This window comes from Pezoporus wallicus, unplaced genomic scaffold, assembly GCF_028554395.1.
Source record: "Pezoporus wallicus isolate ANWC-B61680 ecotype Strahan unplaced genomic scaffold, APGP_CSIRO_Pwel_v1 contig_2012, whole genome shotgun sequence".
Lineage (NCBI taxonomy): Eukaryota > Metazoa > Chordata > Aves > Psittaciformes > Psittacidae > Pezoporus > Pezoporus wallicus.
In genome coordinates, this window is record NW_026639840.1 from 4,071,367 (window position 1) to 4,090,314 (window position 18,948).

Below are 18,948 nucleotides of genomic sequence, written 5' to 3' on the forward strand. Positions count from 1 at the left end.
TTTAAAAAAGGAGTATCTAATCACATAAATAAGGAGGGGTGACAGAATCAGGATCTGAAGAATTTTCAGAAACACCTGCAGTCTCTTACAAAAGCTTTCCATGCAATGGGATGGTTTAAGTTAGTAACACTGGTATTTACAGCAATGAAGCATCAAAATCTGGCCTTCTTACTGAAGTAAAAAAAAAAAGCAAACAAACAAACCATAAGAAAGTAAGACAAAGTAAGATTTTCTGAAACTTACCTAGAAATATGGGCTCTAAAAAGCAAGTTGTAGGCACAGGTTTGACCTTGTGTGAACTGGGCATCAGTGAACTAGGAGGTAAGAGTTTTAGTAGAAACATTGTCCCATTCATTCTGTGGTAGATAGTGTAGTAGGTAGAAGATTTTTCATTCTTCAGTCAAAAATGAAAATCTCACAAGTCCAACTGAAATATTTTCTTTTTGACAAATTTAGGGTCTCTCTTTGATCCTGACATTTTTAAAGTTTATGTTCAAAATGCCTGATATAGGAAGCAAACTTTTTGTCTTATAGAATCAACGAGGTTGGAAAAGACCTTCATCTGCACTGTTTTATCCTTCTTTTGGCTTTACCAGGTCTATCTTATTAATGTGTTATGAAATTCTTTCTCATTTTCCTTACTAGCAGGTTAATAGAGGTTGTTGACTGAGGGTTCGGGGGTTTCTTTTTGTCTAATATTTGTATCTACTTAATTTATGTGTTTTCAATGTAAAATTCAGGGTGGTTTTCAATATGAGCATGGGAATCTTGTGAGCAAAATCACAAGAGAGGCAATTAACTTTAAGCAGACCAGTGTAACAGGTCTGGAATATATTCTAGTTAAGTATTGTTTTCTGCTTACCGTCACTTTGTAAGGACCAGTTCCTTCTGGAAGTATCATATTCTGTCAAACATATGTGTTTCACTGATACTGCTGCTATTGAAATTCATTCTGTAATTCTCTAACAACTGTGCTACAAAACAGGTAAAATTTAACGATTACCCAGTTCCATAAAGTTTGAGCATGCTTTCAGAAAATTCTGGAACTAAACTCTACAGCATTCCTTCCCCAGTCCCCTCTAACCTAGGGTCTGGACAAGCAGCTTTATAAAAAGGGAATTAATTTCAATTTCACTTTAGTACAGCTCTCTGGTTCATATCACATCTGCTACAATTTCTGTAATGATCAGCTTTAAAGTAACACCCCTAAAAATAAATAACATTATGCTGCTGAGCCGTGTTAATGGCTTGCTAGTTAATTGTGTCCCAGTTCTTCTATATGTCATTGTTGGAGTGATTCTCAAATGTGCTAGGAGTTACACCTAAGCACTAATGCTGCAGCCTAAACTCAGTGAGGTGGTGACAGAATTTGACTTGACTTCTCTGTATAGAACCAGGAGAAATTTTTAATGGTATTTGTGCAGGAAGCAGTCTCCTGGTAGTGATGGTTATACCCCTAGGGCAGTCGGTGAGGCTGCCAGACCCTGGTGCTTGGTTGTGCAGGTGCATGGAGGGAGGGGTACAGTAGATGTAGGGTCCCACCACCACTGGTGCTGTGTCCCTGCCTGGCACATGCTGTCTCATGCTATGACTGTGTGGTCAGCCGAAGAGCTCCCTTGGAGAGAGGTGGTGAGTGAGGGAAACTGCATAGCACAAGCTCTTCTCCAGCCTGCAGTTTCTGACACTGAAACTCCCTGGCTTAAAAAGGAAGCTATCAGCTTGTGCTCTGCCATGAACTGCAGGTACAAGCTGAGCTCCAGAGCTGTTCCTTGATGGGTCCCTTTCAGTGATGTTCAGATAGCCTTTTCAGGGTGCTTTGTTTAAACCATGGTTGTTTTGCCTTTGTGAATATTAGTTCTTCGAGTGGGTATGTCAAGTGATGTGCAACTTGGAAAGTGATGTCTATTGGATATAGTTCTTCTGTAGTAACCCTGTAAATGAGTCACAGTGTAATGATAGCTAGTGCAGCGAGGAGTTCTTCATTTAAAAGTCTGCTGCTGAACCAAAGGAAAGGTTGGAGTAATTCCGTGTGTAATGTGAAGGTTGTTCTCTCTGTTAAACCATCTCTGACTGAAGAAACATTCATGTAAATGCTGGCAAGCCCATTTTTATTCTTATGGGATGGGTCAGCCTGTGTTAGATGGTGGATATTGTTTTGAATACATTGCAGGATGTTCAGTCCGCAGAGTGTTGTTTCCAGCCATGCTGTTCCGTGCTACCTTTCCATTAAGTGATAGTGATTTTTCTAAATTATTGACTTTTTGGTTTATGAAGGTGAGTTTGTTTCTTAATTCTGCAGGGGCTATAAAAGGGCATTAAGTGGGCAAGTCCTTTAATTTAAAATATACAATTGCATTGCTGCTCTTGTTTTCTGATGGATCAAACATTGGGTATATTGATACTAGTAATGGAACATAATGGCTACACGTCAAAAGTAAAGATAATTATTTCAGGAATACAAAACTAACCTTGACAGATAATTGCTTTTTGAAATCTGATGCAGCAAATGGGGATTATTAACATCAGACTCCCATGTTCATCTATTATTTCATTAAATCCTGTATGTTGCAATGATAGGGCTATCATTGCATTAAAAGCATACCCCTTTTCTGGGAGATGCATGATTCTTGATTAAGGATTTTTGATTGCATGAGAGCTTTCTGTCCTTAATAAATCATTGTGTTGTCATTCAAAATGCTGGAAAGCTCTGAGTAAATTTTGTCAGATGTGGGTTATATAGGTGTATATTACTTGTTGAATGAAAACCAACCCTTGTTCCATTTCTGTGTTTCTGACTTTTTTCAATCTTATGTTCTCTTAAACTCACAAAGCAGTCCTTGTGTTTTTTAAACGCATGATCATCCAGCAGGCATTGAGAGATTTCTGAAGATTTTTTCATCTACTGGAAAAAAGTGTAACTTTTGACATGAAAAGAAGGTGGAAGGTAGCGAGCGCCCAGGCTAGGGAGAGTCTTCAGATTACGTGAGTAATGAAACCCAGAAGAACTTTAAAGAGATATGTCAGATTTCAGTCAGTTGAAGTCTTTAAATCAAGAGCAAGCCTTTTGTTCAAATGCATGGGGTGCCTTAAATCAAGCAGCAGTCATTTGAACTTTGGATTTTTGCTATGAACTACATAAGACATCTGTTTATTTAGCTTGAGGAAAATGATTTGGCTGAGAACCTTGAATACGAGCAATGCGGTGCTTTCACAGTTTCTGTGGGTTTAGCTCTTAGGTTTTCAATTCCAGGTTCAAGAGCGAGCTAGCTGCTGCATTTTACTGACCAGCAGTTCACTTACCGCTACAGCCTGCACCGGCATCTCTTCAGAAGAAAAAGTCACAGATGGATCTTTTGTCTTGTGGACCAGGGTGATGGGATGCTTCTGACCAGTGACACCGCTATGTGCTACTTGTCTTCTCTTCTCACGCTCCCTAATGTGCTTTGAGACTCTGCAAGTGATGCACATAGACCTGAGATGGTTTTCTAAGGACTTCCCTAAGCATGTCCTTTCCCAGAGCAAATTTTCTGACTGGGATAATTTGCTCCAAAACAGGTTTTCTGAAGTCTGCAATTGTACTTTGAAAGATGGTTACAAACATTGACTGGGAAAATGTCTTAACAGTGATGTCTTCCTTCACACTAATAAAAAATTCTATCTCACTTCATTTTGTGACTAAAAAGCTGAACTACATTTTTCATCATTGTGGTCGATGGTAAGAGTATAATGTTGCTGTAGTCAGTTTAACAGTTTTCATTAAGAGTAGTCCACCAATGCTACTCAAGACTATGGTGGTAAGGATAAAAAGCACTAAAAACATGGAAGTTTTCTACAACAAATTTTATTTTAAAAAAATATTTCTATCAAAAAAGGCATTATTTACCTAATCATCCATGACTGAAAAGAAGCACATGAAAATTTGCCTTATTTCAAAATACGGTGAAGTCTTCAAAGAATATATAGTCTCATTTCTCCACTCTCATCTGCTTTCTCTCTCTGACTTGGAAAACTGCTGTCATAGCTGTATCTGTTTCCTGTAGGAGCTATTAGTCGGTAGCACTACATCCGCCTAAACATGATCACTTTTCTGTATGTTACTGATGTGCTAGTATCACATAACGCTTTTCATCCGTCAGAGGTTGCTGAGTTCTCTGTGCTGATTGTAGAACAAAGCACTGAAGTGTCCTCTTGAAGAAAGTTCTGGGCTCCCAAAATATTTTAGTAACTCTCTATTTCTCTCATGTAACTCATGAATGTTACAGAGGACAACCTTCTTGTGGTGCATTTCAAGGTTGTAACATGAAATACTTCTCCACTTTTGATTCCAAAGCCAGAGAACTTCAGCCATCAATTTTGACCATAACCAGCTCAATTCCTCTTTATTTAAATGGCAGATTCAATAAAAAACTCCACCTGGCTTCCATAGGAAGCTTGCACAAGTCCTTTTTATTTTTTTTTCAGGACACAAGGAACTGTGGCCAGGATTAGAACCTCTTCCTCCTGCAGCATACTTGCCAGATGACAAGGTTATTGAATCTGGTTTTAACTTACTATGGCTTAAAGGAATGAACACAGCTCAGGGAAGTGGGTGCTACTTTTCTACTTCAAAGGTCTCCTATGAAATCAGCCTCCAAAGATTTACATGCAGAGTGTGGTTTTGACTTGGGCAGTCTGTTGCATACCTCTCATTTCTTTCAGTGCTTGAAATAGAGAGTGACACAAACCACATTACAAAATCCCAGCGATTTCAAGATCAGCAGCATTGGGTGAACCTTGTTAAAAAATCCCAGCAATTTCAAGATCCGCAGTGCTGGGTGAATCTTGTTACATGACTAAATTCAATTTATATTTTTTCTTTTACCATCTAAGTTTCAACAGTATTGTAAAGTCTCTTCAGATGCTTGTTTTCTAAGTAAAACATGAAAGCATTTCATATCCACTGGTGTCACTTAAAATTATCCTCAGGTGTTGTCCTCAATGAAATACACACTGTGCTAAAAACTATAGCTTTTGATGGACAGAATTTAGTTTCATCAGCTTTCAGGTTTGAATTGGGGAGAGAAAGATCATGCTTCTACTTTAAATTTCTTAAAGTGGCTTTTACTGATTTCTTAAAGTGGCTTTTCTATTTGTGAAGAACATTTCTGGTTAATCAGTGATGCAAATCCTAAGTTATTTCAGGAAGGAATCCTTCTCCTTTTTCAAAACGTAGATCATTGTTCTGCATTTCTGTTGTCTACAGAGATACCAGATTTTAATATTACAGGATTTTTTTTTCCCTTTTTTTTTCCCAAGAACAGAGAAGAATGCTCCTGTGAACTGATGCCAAAGTATTTCAGAGTCTGCAGCGTAAATACTAACCTTAATCTTTCAGATGCAGAGCAGTCAGGATGCTGACTTCTGCTGAGGTGTAGCTGCATGCAAAGTTTCAGACATTCAGGTGGCAGTGCCGGTCATAATTATGCATGTACTTCATTAAACATGACTGTACATAATTGCATGCAGTGTGGGCCCAGATTTGTAAAGCAAAGCATGTAAAAATTAGCACACTTGTGTAAGATGAGGAAATAAATAAATCCAACCTAAAATATCCTGGGTTTCTCTTTTCAAATTTTACACTTTACCTGTACATATTATTTATATCTACTCTGCGTTCTATTTGCTCCTTTTACTGGAGGTGATTTCATGTCTTTGCCACTGTGCCAGTTCTTGCACTGCATGGTCTGTTTGTGATGCTGAGCACACAGCATTGCTGGCATTAGAGCTGTTCAGACCAGTCTTAGAAATAAGGAAATATTTCTCTGCCCTGTAACTAGCTTTGTATGAGCCTCATTTCTTTGCATCAATGGGTTAGAAGTAATTTTTTAGTCTTGAGTGGTGAATTTCAGTGCTGGATATGTTGTGAGGAAGTTTTCATAAGTCTAAAATCAGGTTTTTATGTAAAATAGTTCAAGGAAATTTATTTGCTTGCACTGGGAGTGGGCTTGCTATTTGGGTATCCCTTTATTCCTCTTGTTGACAAAAGAGTTTGTTGGAACTTCTGGCAGTGAATGTTTGCCAGGTTTGCCTTCACTTCAAAACAGACAGAGGGACTAGGAAACTATTTAGAATTTATTATGGATGCTCAGGAAACTTATCTCACAAAAAAAATGATGATGATAGCACCAGAATCGGAAGTAGTACTTTTCTTCGAGACAGGGGTCATCAGGACTTAACGCTTTTCTAAAACTCCCCAAAAAATTATTGTTGGCTTTCCTTTGAATGAACAAATTTGGAGCAAATTCACCTACTGTATTACTTTAGCACTTTATTAAAAGTTTGTTGCAAAATATATGTAGAAAAAATAATGGGCCTCTGTAAATCTCATGGATGTAATTGCATCCAGGGATACTGATGTCGTGAAACATTACAAGGTACAGTGGTTTCTGTGGTATTTCCAAATGAAATTAGAGGTCTCTTGTTTACAGTTTGTTTGTGGTCCTGTCCATTCAGTAAACCAGTGTATGGATCCAGTAATAATAAAGAATAAATATGTGCTATAGCCTGATGCTATTTTGAAGAAGTTTTGGCATTATATCTCTAATTTTACTGCTGTATTGCCATCATTTCCAGGTGTATCTGGCTTGATTTATGATATTCTTGTATTAGTAACATATGAAAATCGTTATTACTTTCATTTGTTCAGCAGATGAGTAAATCTTTTATATGCCTTACTCCTTATCAAATCAGATTAAATGATTCAAAATTCTGTACTATGCAAGTATTCTTTCCTACCTGAGTGACTACTGTTAGTGCAGGTGAAGCATGAGCAATAGTTCCAGTATTTCAGTTCTTGTGAGTGCAACAAGTATCACTTTGTACCTTTCTTGCTTACCAAGCATTCCACTGTGATTGTATTTGCAAGCAGTAGAATTGGAAGGGAAGTACTGGAAAGGGGGAGAGAGGCAATTGAAAGTGACCTGGTAAGATGAGATCATCTGAAGAAAGAGGTATCTAAATCACAATTGAACCCTACTAGATGTAACTGTCAGAGGGTGGAGGGAATTGGAGAGAAACAGTGGGTCAGTCACAGCCAATGTATTAAAAGTAAATTATGTTCCCCCCCGCCCAGTTCAGGCAAGTCAGTTCTCTGCCTTCTCCTCTATCATATTCAAAATACTTATAAGACTTTTATATCAATTTTATTTAAACATTTCCCATTTTCAGAACCAAAAGTATCATGCTGTTTCGAAAGGGAGGGAGCCACAAAAGGACTGTTATGTAAGAGAGGTTGCAAGGCATTGCTATATTTCTGTGTTTTCTCTCAACAGAGAGTGCATTTAGGTTTTTAAAGTATGTGATTTCAACAAAAGGTTTTTCCTTCTTTGAATACGATCTGTGAGATAATGGAATTACATCTGAGAGCTCCAAGTATGAACTTAAGTACAATTTGACAAGCAGAGCTTCATTGATGGGGCTTTGAGCAATCTGGTCTAGTGGAGGGTGTTCCCTCCACTTCCCATGGCAGGGGGGTTGGAACTAGATGATCTTTTAAGGTCCCTTCCAACCCAAACCATTCTGTGATTCTGTGATTAAGCGTTCTGCTTGAACTGGGCCATGTTTACAGCAAAGCAGTTTAGTTTTCATATGATTTTGTAACTTGAACATAAACCATAGGCCAAGTTTTTTGGTGGCTGTGCTCATGATTTGAGTGAAGTACAATTGTGTTTATATACACCACATGAGGATTTGCCTTCTTACACGTCTTTTTTAACACTTTTTTAATCCTTCGAGAATGAAGCCTTTGGTTATTTGGAACTGCATCTTTTAAGAGAATGCCAGCACAAAAATCATTTAACTGTGAGCACCTCTCCTCTTGTGTGCCTTCCTTTGCAGCTGCCTTTGGTCTCTACTTCCCCAGGAAAGAGTACTTGGAAAATGTTTACATTGATGAGCCAGCAGGTACACCACTCCTGCGCATCCACACCTTGAGGGATTCACATGGAGAGGTGGCCCACTTTCATCTGTGCCAGAATCTCATCATTTCTCGAGCAAGATCGCATGAAAATAATTGGTTTCAAATCCGAGAAAAAACAGGACTTCTCTACCTCAGTAAAAGCCTGGATAGAGAAGACTTCAACATGCTGTGTAAGTATGAGAAGACTATCTTTTCTTGTTGAAGTATTTCTTGTTAAAACAAAGTATGATTAGATCATGAGGTCTGTCCATTACCATATGAGCATCAAATTTGGAGAAAAAACATATTTTCCCTTTTAAAATCAGAAAGCAGACCCAATGAAACACACAGCAAATTCAGGAAACCATATGCCAAAGCAATCACTGCCCTGGAACAGATCCAGCTGCTCACACTATGGACTTTAGTACGGTGGGAAAGTTGCCTTATTTGAAATATTTTTTCTGCATTTCACAGCTGTGTAAGTCACAGCCGTACATAGAGATTTGCTCATCTACTGGTGCAAATTAAGCCAATTCCACTGTGCTAATGCTGGGCATTTAGTGCCCAGACCAATGTAGTTAGATTAGTTAAAATCTCACCTAAAACATCCTTGATTGGTAACATGGATTCACAAAGTACCTTTGCATGTTACACCAAGCAGCAGCCCTTAGAAGAAATGGTTAAGTATATCTCTCCCCTTTTTTGAGATTTGGCATTGTTAGAGAAGCTTACCACTGAACTACAGAAATGAATTATCTCTTTTTTTTTTTTTTTTCCCATCTTCTTTTATACTTTAGCAGTAAATTGGTTTTGGTGATTTTGATCTATGAGGAAATTAGGTATCATTAGATAGTGGAGGAGGAAATGGGTGAGGAGTTAATGGCATACCACTGTGATCAGTTGCAGAAATTCTGCTGTGGGAGAGAGTCTGTAGTAGCTGTCTGGAGTTTTTAAGAGCCATATATCAATACTACCCTTTGACTTAGGTGCCTTGATGTTGAAATGTTCAACTTCAGACACTCACTGTTATATTTTTTAAGGGCTGAGTGCTTGATATCTCACCCATTTTTGCTGCATTTTTGGTACTCAGTGTTCATGAATATCACTTAGCTATTTGTAACTGAACAAAGGAAGAACAGCTATCCAGAACTTGAGGGCCTTGTTTTGTCCATATGGGTCAAAGTGACTTAGAGCATCTCTTCAAGTGAATTAGATCTGCTACAGAAATACTATCATTCCATCTGTAGTCAAACCAAGGTAGTAAAAATAAATAAAGCTTGAGGTTTTATTTGTAGATGTCACAAGTTGATGTCTGTGTTATCTTTTGACCAGCTCTTTATATTTCAAAATTATAAAGCAATTTGTCCTCTAAATGTAAATAATTTGGCCCATATCCTCAACTAGTATAAACTATCAGACTTAAATGACAGTAGTTACGAATCTCTCCTGAGTATCTATCCCATTTCATGCCTTTTTTTTTTCCCTGCTGCCACCCCACTCTGTTGTAGTCCTTCCAAAAACCAGTCCTATCAATAAGCTGATTACTGGTAGTGACCTGGTTTATGTCAGTGTCTTACAGACAGAATATATCATTCTGTGAGATTCTGATAATGTAAAACTGGTGCTAACACCTATAGTTTTTTGCCTTACTGGGGTTATTAAGATTAAAAGTCTTCCCACCAACAACTAGCTTACTGAAGAACTGCTTCTGCATAATAGGACTATATGGTTGCTTGTGCAATAATGGACTAGAGTACAAAATGACTAAAAATCTTGGTTCATCACCTGCAAAATATTTTTTTTTGGCTTTTTGTTCTTTTATTTTTTCCTCTGAAGCTGTAGGAAACTGGATGCCATTATCAAAGGTGATGCTGTATGTCTTCCTTTCATCCCACCCCTTTCAAGAGAAGGAATGTGACTCGGCTACACGCACCACAGTTTTCCTCTCCTTGATGAATGCTACTGCACCAGCTTGCAGTTCCCTGACAGCAAGGCAGCTTTGCTTCACAGAAATGGATCTCTCCTTTCACATCAAGGAGAATAAACCACCCGGCACATTTCATCAGCTCCAGTTACCCTCAATTCATCATCTGTGTCAGAATCTTAGCATTTCCTACAAACTGCTGGCAGGTAAAACTAGAACTGAGCCACTCATGTACCAGCAATAGATGTAAACAGCTGCACTCTGTTAAGATCTCTTTTGTAGTAGATCCTCTAGATTGATTCTGTAAAGGAAATTCTATTGCAAATATGAACTCAACCTGAAGATTTTTGCCTTTGAGATATATAGGGATGGGAAGAAGGTCTGTCCCCTTCCCTAGGGAAAAGGTTGGGTTTAGAAGTTTGCACCAGCTAAGAACAGACTGGGAATATCCTGGGTTTTAAAATGTGCTGCTTCTAGATCATGGAATGGTTTGGGTTGGAAGAGACCTTAAAGATCATCTGGTTCCAACTCCCCTCCCATGGGCAGGGACATCTTCCACTAGGGCAGGTTGCTCAAAGGCCCATCCAGCCTGGTGTTAAACACTGCTAGGAATGAAGCATTCACAACTTCTCTGGGTAACCTGTGCCAATGCCTCACCACTCACAGTCAAGAGCTTCTTCCTGATATATAATCTAAATCTCTCCTATTTTAGTTAAATGCCCTTGTAAAAAGTCTTTTCCAAATTTCTTGTAGGCCCCTTTTAGGCGCTGGAAGCTGCTCTAAGGTCTCCCGAGCCTTCTCTTCTCCAGGCTGAACAAGCACAACTCTCTCAGCCTGTCTTCAGAGAGGTGCTCCTCTTGTGTTGAGGGTCCCAGAGCTGAACACAGTATTCCAGGTGCCTTTTACCATGCAGTCCAAAATGGATTTACGGGATTGCAAAACGGTATTAAAGAAGAAAACCATCAGAGTCCTACAGTGGGAAGTGATAGCAGCTATTTATACTGAGGCTCTGTTTTTCAGCTGAAGGTATACCCTTCCGATACAATGAGAACACCACCGGTGTGAGTGTGACACAGCGCCTAGATCGAGAAGAGAGAGAGAGATATGAGCTGATAGCCAAATGTACCGTGAGAGAGGGCTTCAGGGAGATGGAGGTGGAGGTGCCTTTCCTGGTGAATGTGTTAGATGAAGATGACTCTCCGCCCTTCCTGCCCAATGGCACTGATACTGCAGATGCTGTCGTGGAGTTCAACAGGAAAGAGGTAATCTTCTTCTTTATCTAGTTCCTAAAGTAGGACCACAGCAGTGGGAGGCATGCTCTGGGTAGTGGATCTTGGCAACAAGCAAATCACCGCACTATGATCTACAGCCCTGTGACTGTAAAATGCTGGGTTTGTAGGATTCCTCTCTCCTGAGTTGTACCTTACTCAGACCCCAAAGAAAGAATTAAACAGAGTAAGGGCATGTCACCAGTTCCTGAGGCCAAGATGGACCATTGCTGAGATTGTGGTCAGGATCACTGTATCTCCCTATACTGAGGTCTGCTCTGTATTTGTTACGGAGTTGCTTCCCCCGGGTAACTAAATCTGAGTGGTGTTAGGGCAACACTCAGAAGAACATCTGTGTGTCCTTCCCGTATATGCAGATCTATGTAAGATATCACAGCTTTACTCAGAACGTTTATTAGAATGCTGTACCATTAACAGAAAGTTAAAAGAAGCGGTTGCCTTGTGCAAACACTGTACCTGGCAGTGGTGTTTCCAGGGCCAGGCTGTTAACGGAGAGCTCCAGGATCTTACTTTGGTGGTGCTTTTCCACTTTTCCTTTACCATCACCTGTCCTAGTGATCTTTCAAGAGGCCTTTCAAGAGGTTTTAACCCCTGGGTGTCTTTGTGTGTGCCTCCTGAACATGTACACCCATGTATATGTACACTTCAGTAGAAAAGTATACAGGTTTGTTCCTTGGCTCTTCAGTAGGAGCAAGAACACTTTATAAGTCAGTGGTATAGAGAAGGCACTCTGGTGGTCTCAGTGATGTGTTTTCCTTGAGGGGACTTCTATTTAGTAACAACATCTGTTTTTTTTGTAGTCAGATTTCCCTTCAAAGTACATTTTGCTCATATTTGTGTCTGGAAGGGGAAGAATGATTTTGGGAGTTTGCTGCCACCTCCCGACTAGAAGAAGTGTTGACAAGACACCTGCGAACATACCACATTTGCCTGGGGATACAGTAATTCCTTTTTACTTCTGAAAAATTTGAGGCATGGGAGTTCTGTTTAGATCTGGATGACAGAAATTGAAGATCTCCTGAAAGTGTTTTATACAGTAAAATATTTTCTTTGAAATTACATGCCTACAAAGTGTTTGGAACACAGTGAATTTCACTGGCATTTTGCAGTGGAAAAAAAAAGGCATATTTGTAAACTTTCAAATTTTTCTAATACCTAAGTGAACTTGAAACAACAGAATGGCTAATAGAACTCTTAAAGGCCTTGTGGCTTCAGTGTCTCAGTAGAGAACAGCAATCTAGTAGACTAAGCAGAAGACGGACAATCCAGGTCACTTTTGTCATTTGGGTAGTGAGTTTGACCTGTCTGAATGTATTTCATGCCTATTAAGTGTGCATATTACTTACCTGGTTTTGGGTTGTTTTTTCTTTAGTAGTAGTGTAGAATAATGTTGATTTAAAAAAATTTAAAAAATCAAGAGCTTTCAGGTGCACTCATTTCTTACCTCAAAAGTTTAGCACTGTGTTTAGATATAGACTGATATGGTGACATGACAAGATGATAAGTTTTTTTTTAACTGTCATCTTCTTTTGATCTTCTAACTCAGATCCAAATAGGTGTGAAATAGTGATAACCTGAAGCTTAAAATAATTTTGAATGAAAGTAGGCTTGAGAGAAAGTTGTAAGGTTTTAGTTGGCCAATATTTCAGTCTCCCAAACACATATCAGTTGAAAAAAAGCTTTGGGTAATTCAGCAATGTCATTTATTATTTTCTTCTAGGGAACTGTTCTTGCAACGCTAACTGTATACGATGCAGACACAACACCTATTTATCCCCTCGAAAGCAGCAGAAAGAAATACACAGGAACCATTATTACTGACGATCCCTGGATGAGTGAAACATTTCGGGTAGAGCACATCTTTGATGAAATCCACTTCAGCCCAAACGGCAGCCAAGTGAGGGGAACTCGACATGAGTACAGTAAGGTCTCTTTCTTCAAATAAAGAAGTTGCTTGGTAGTAATTGACCAATAAGCTCTTGAAGTTTTCCAAGTATTCTGTAAATATTGAGCCAAAGAAAGCTGAGAAATTTCCAGTTAAGCAAACACTGAGTTCTAAAAACATACTGAAAAAATTGAGTTAGTTCATCTCTGGAATAGGGAGCTGGTGGCGTGATGTTGTGGATGCTGAATAAGCAATAAGTTCTGATTGCGGAGTTCTCAGTGTTACAGGTAGAAGGTAAGAGGACTTCTTCAAACATCTTGAATGGCACAGAGCATAACTCTGTAGAAGCATATTTTCATTTTTAACTTGCCTTCTGTTTCCTGTTAGGGATAACTTTGATACATATGATTTTTATATGTATCATTTTACTGGAATTGCATCAAAATTTTGGGACTCTATTTGGGAGGCCAGGTCTACTGGAAACTGGTGGAGCGTCTTAAATCGAAGGGGAAGAGCAGTTTTGGTAGGAGGCTTGCCAGGCTGGTCAAGAAAGCTTTAAACTAGATGTGTTGGGGGAGGGGGGCATCATTCCATCCCAACACTCCCAGTCAGTTGCCAGCACCTATAATAAATGCTCGGAGCAACGTAGAGATATTTCAGCTCCTCCAGCCAATGAGCTGGTTTCATTTGGAGCTCAGCTCAGATGTGTCTATACAAACGCCTGTAGCATGGGGAACAAGAGGAATTAGAGATGTGTGCATGTCTACGGGGATATGATGTAACACATATCACAGAAACATGGTGGGATGGCTCCTATGACTGGAGCGTTGGAATGGAAGGTTACAGGCTCTTTAAAAAAGACGGGCCTGGCAGATGCAGAGAGAGATTTGCAATTTATGTTAGGGATAGGCTGGAGAGTATGGAACACTGTCTGGGGACAGATGAGCAGTCAATAGTTTGTGGGTCAGGGTCAAAGGGAAAGCATCGATGGGAGAAATTACTGTGGGGATCTGTTACAGACCGCCTGATCAAGAGGACTCTGTGGATGAAGTGCTCTATAGACAGATAGGAACAGCCTCACGCCCACAAGCCCTTGTCCTCATGGTGGACTTCAACCACCCTGATATCTGTTGGAGGGATGGTACGGCCTGGCACAAGCAATTCAGGAGGTTCCTCAATTGTGTGGAAGACAACTTCCTTCTGCAAGTAATAGAGGAGCCAACAAGGAGAGGTGCCGTGCTTGACCTTGTGCTCACCAACAGCGAAGGGCTGGTTGCAAATGTGATGCTCCAGGGCAGCCTTGGATGCAGCGATCAAGAGATGGTCGAATTCAACATCCTCAGGACAGTGAGAAGAGCGTGCAGCAAGCTCACTGCCCTGGGCTTCAAAAGAGCAGACTTTGGCCTCTTCAGGAACCTGCGTAGTAAGGTTCCATGGTATACAGCCCTAGAGGGCAGAGGGGCCCAAGACTCTTGGCTGATATTCAAGGATCACCTGGTACAAGCTTAGGAGTGTTGCATCACAACTAGAAGGAAGTGCAGCAGGAGGGCCAGGAGACCTCCTTGGATGGATAAGGAGCTGCTGAGGAAAATTCAAGGGAAAAAAGAGGCTTATAAAAGGTGGAAGCAAGGACAGGTGGCATGGGAAGAGTACAGGGATGTTGTCAGGGAAGCTGGGGACCAGGTTGGGAAAGCTAAGGCCCAGTTAGAATTAAACTTGGCTAGGGATGTTAAGGATAACAGGAAGGGATTCTGGAGGTACATAACAAATAAAAGACAGACTAGGGACAATGTAGGCCCTCTCCAGAAGCTCTTGGTAGAGCTGGCTACACAGGATTTGGAGAAGGCTGAGGTACTGAATGACTTCTTTGCCTCTGTCTTCACTGGCAAAGGCTCTGACCACACCACCCACGTCTTGGAAGGCAGACACAGAGACTGTGAGAAGGAAGACCCTAGGCCCACTGTAGGAGAGGATCAGGTTCGAGACCATCTTAAGAACCTGAACGTGCACAAGTCCCTGGGACCTGATGAGATCCATCCGTGGGTCCTGAAGGAGCTGGCAAATGAAGTTGCAAAGCCGCTGGCCATCATATTTGAAAAATCATGCCAGTCAGATGAAGTTCCTGATGACTGGAAAAAGGGAAATATAACCCCCATTTTCAAGAAGAGGAAAATGGATGACCCGGGGAATTACAGACCAGTCAGTCTCACCTCTGTGCCTGGCAAAATCTTGGAGCAGATTCTCCTGGAAGGCATGCTAAGGCACATGAAAAACAACAAGGTGCTTGGTGACAGCCAGCATGGCTTCACTAAGGGCAAATCCTGCCTGACCAATTTGGTGGCCTTCTATGATGGGGCTACGGAACTGATGGACAGGGGTAGAGCAGTTGACGTCTTCTACCTGGACTTGTGCAAAGCATTCGACACTGTCCCACATGACATCCTTGTCTCTAAACTGAAGACACCTGCAGTACATTGATGACATTATTGTGTGGGGTGATACAGTGGAAGAAGTCTTTGAGAAAGGGAGGAAAATAATCCAAATCCTGCTGAAAGCCGGTTTTGCCATAAAACAGAGTAAGGTCAAGGGACCTGCACAGGAGATTCAATTTTTGGGAATAAAATGGCAAGATGGACGTCGCCAGATCCCCACAGATGTGATCAACAAGATAACAGCCATATTTCCACCAACTAATAAGAAACACAAGCTTTCTTGGGTGCTGTGGGGTTCTGGAGAATGCACATCCCAAATGTCCTGGGTTCAGCAGTAGCAGTCATGTTTCTCCTCCTTGGTAGCTGGTGCAGTGCAGTGTTTTGACTTTCGGCTCGGGAACAGAGCTGATAGAGATGTTTTGGTTTGGCCAAGGACTTTGTGAGCCTCATGCTCTGCCAGGGAGGAGGGGAAGCTGGGAGGAAGCAGAGACAGGACACCTGACCCAAACTGACCAAAGAGCTATTCCATACCACAGCACGTCATGCCCAGGATGTAACTGGGAGTTAGCCAGAAGGGCTGTGGGACTGCAGGGTTGGAGAAGGTATCGGTCGGAGCTTGGTCGGGCTTGGGGGGCGAGTGATCGGTCGGTTGGTGCTGAGGTGTTGTATTCTCTTCCCTTGTTATTTCCTTTATCATTATTATCATTGGTGGTAGCAGTAGTGATCTCTGTTATACCTTAGTTACTAAACTGTTCTTATCTCAACCCGTGGGAGTTGCATTCTTTTCGATTCTCCTCTCCATCCCTCCGGGAGTAGGGGGAGGGAAAGAAGCGGGGGGTGAGTGAATGAATTACCTGACTGGGTTTAAACCACGACAGTTCTTTTTGGCGCCCAACGTGGGGCTCGAAGGGTTGAGATAACGACAGATCTGACTGGATTAATAGTCACTCATCACAATGATGATTTATTGGGTATCAGAGTTGTTTCTCTTGATCTCACAGCTTCAGAATGTTGTAACTTACGTAGAGCCGGTATTTGCTGTGATAGTGTTTATCAACTGTGGGGCCTGGGCTAAGGTTCTTGTCTCACTGTGCTTTATGGCAATGGCTTGTAATACGGGCGGGCTCCAGCAGCAGGGCGGGACGGACGTGGCCGTGGACTTGTACCTGGCCGTCCGGCTGCTCTTCACCGTCCTGGCCCTCACCCTACTCTCCATCTTCGTGAGGCTGCGGGGAGCCGAGGGGGAGCGGCCCCGGGAGCCGGCGGCAGCCGAACCGGCCCGGGAGAGCGGCCCCGGGGACCAAGCGGCGGCGGGAGCGGGGCCGGAGGCCGCGAGGGGACGGCTGCCGGTGGAGGAGGTCGGGGCGGTCGAGGAGAGGAGAGCCGAGCAGCGGGAGAAGGCGGCGGAGGAGCCGAGCAGCGGGAGAGCCCCGCGGAGGGCGGCGGAGGAGCCGAGCCCCGCGGAAGAGCCGAGCCCCGCGGAGGAGCCGAGCCCCGCGACGGCCGAGAGCATTCCCCGGAAGCCGCCCGGCGAGCCCCAGGAGGATGCAGGAGACCACGCAGCATTTCCCAGCAAGGCAGAGGAGGAAGAGCTGGACTCAGGAAAAGAGAAGCTGGTGGTGGGAGAGCCGGCAAGCACAGCAGCTACACCAGCCCCAGTGACAAGTACAGCAGCATCGTGTGAGAGTTCTGAAGGTTTTGAATGGCCTTTGGGTATCCTTGGGACCTGCCTGCTGATTGTGATGGGGATCAGCATGTTGGCACACACACAGGCTGTGTTCTACCCACAACCATTTTGTCTGATCTCAAAAGTTAAGCAGAGTCAGGTTTGGGTCTTGTCTGGGGTTAGACGACAATTCAGGGGGACCAAGAGGTTTTCCCCAAGGCTGGACAGTATTGAGTGGCAGGGTGTGTGGGACAGTATGGGCAAGTATCTAGTCCACTGGGCCCCTCCAGTGCTTTGGAAGCATCGGAGATGGAAGGCAGCTGTATGGAGTCCCCAGCAAGAAGCTGCAGAAACTGCTTAAGGGGACAGTGAATTATTTTGAGTGGGCCCATGGCACTTCTGGCCATCAGAGCAGAGATGCAGCACAAAGATGGACTCATGATCGAGGGGTGGACTTAGCAATGGACACTATTGCCCAGGTTATTCATGAGTGTGAACACTGCACACAGTCTCTCCTGCTCTGGAAGACTGTTACAAGAGATGGAGCCTGACATGGACCAGATGGACGCAGCAGCTTTATAGGGACTGGTCCATGCACTAAGATAAGAGTGCACCGAGATAAGAGTGATGGTATATTGAAAATGTGGGATCTGAGCATGACGTGAATGGTATGGAATAAGGGGTGGATAATGTCCTGTGTTCAGCAGTAGCAGTCATGTTTCTCCTCCTTGGTAGCTGGTGCAGTGCAGTGTTTTGACTTTCGGCTCGGGAACAGAGCTGATAGAGATGTTTTGGTTTGGCCAAGGACTTTGTGAGCCTCATGCTCTGCCAGGGAGGAGGGGAAGCCGGGAGGAAGCAGAGACAGGACACCTGACCCAAACTGACCAAAGAGCTATTCCATACCACAGCACGTCATGCCCAGGATGTAACTGGGAGTGAGCCGGAAGGGCTGTGGGACTGCAGGGTTGGAGAAGGTATCGGTCGGAGCTTGGTCGGGCTTGGGGGGCGAGTGATCGGTCGGTTGGTGCTGAGGTGTTGTATTCTCTTCCCATGGTATTTCCTTTATCATTATTATCATTGGTGGTAGCAGTAGTGATCTCTGTTATACCTTAGTTACTCAACTGTTCTTATCTCAACCCGTGGGAGTTGCATTCTTTTCGATTCTCCTCTCCGTCCCTCCGGGAGTAGGGGGAGGGAAAGAAGGGGGGGGTGAATGAACAAATTACCTGACTGGGTTTAAACCACGACACCAAATTACAGTTCAGTTTTAAGCCCTCTCTGTCGTGTGACCTGGAAGAAGAATGATTTTAAATGGGGCCCTGAGCAACAACAAGCCTTTGAGCGAATTAAACATGAGATAGTTCATGCAGTAGCCCTTGGACCAGACCGGACCGGGCAAGATGTAAAAAATATACTGTACACTGCAGCTGGGGAGAACGGTCCTACCTGGAGCCTCTGGCAGAAAGCTCCAGGGGAGACTCGAGGTCGACCCTTCAGCTTTTGGAGTCGGGGATACAAAGGATCTGAGGCCAGCTATATCCCAACTGAGAAAGAGATACTGGCAGCCTATGAAGGGGTTCGAGCTGCTTCGGAAGTGATTGGCACTGAAGCACAGCTCCTTCTGGCACCCCGGTTGCCTGTGCTGGGCTGGATGTTCAAAGGCAGGGTCTCCTCTACACATCATGCAACCGATGCTACATGGAGTAAGTGTGCTGCGCTAATTACACAACGAGTTTGAATAGGAAATCCCAGTCATCCAGGCATTCTAGAAGTCATCATGGACTGGCCAGAGGGCAAAGATTTTGGAATGTCACCA

At 42.7% G+C, this 18,948-nt stretch overlaps 1 protein-coding gene across 1 annotated transcript in view; it reads left to right on the forward strand.

The window, feature by feature from the left end:
* The window catches only part of RET (ret proto-oncogene), a 95,507-nt gene that overhangs the window by 38,797 nt on the left and 37,762 nt on the right, over positions 1-18,948 (forward strand). Inside the window, exons 3-6 of the mRNA XM_057416379.1 lie at positions 7,876-8,127; positions 9,773-10,066; positions 10,881-11,122; positions 12,870-13,071. Of these exons, the coding sequence (XP_057272362.1) occupies positions 7,876-8,127; positions 9,773-10,066; positions 10,881-11,122; positions 12,870-13,071 (990 nt within the window). The remainder of the gene's footprint in view (positions 1-7,875; positions 8,128-9,772; positions 10,067-10,880; positions 11,123-12,869; positions 13,072-18,948) is intronic.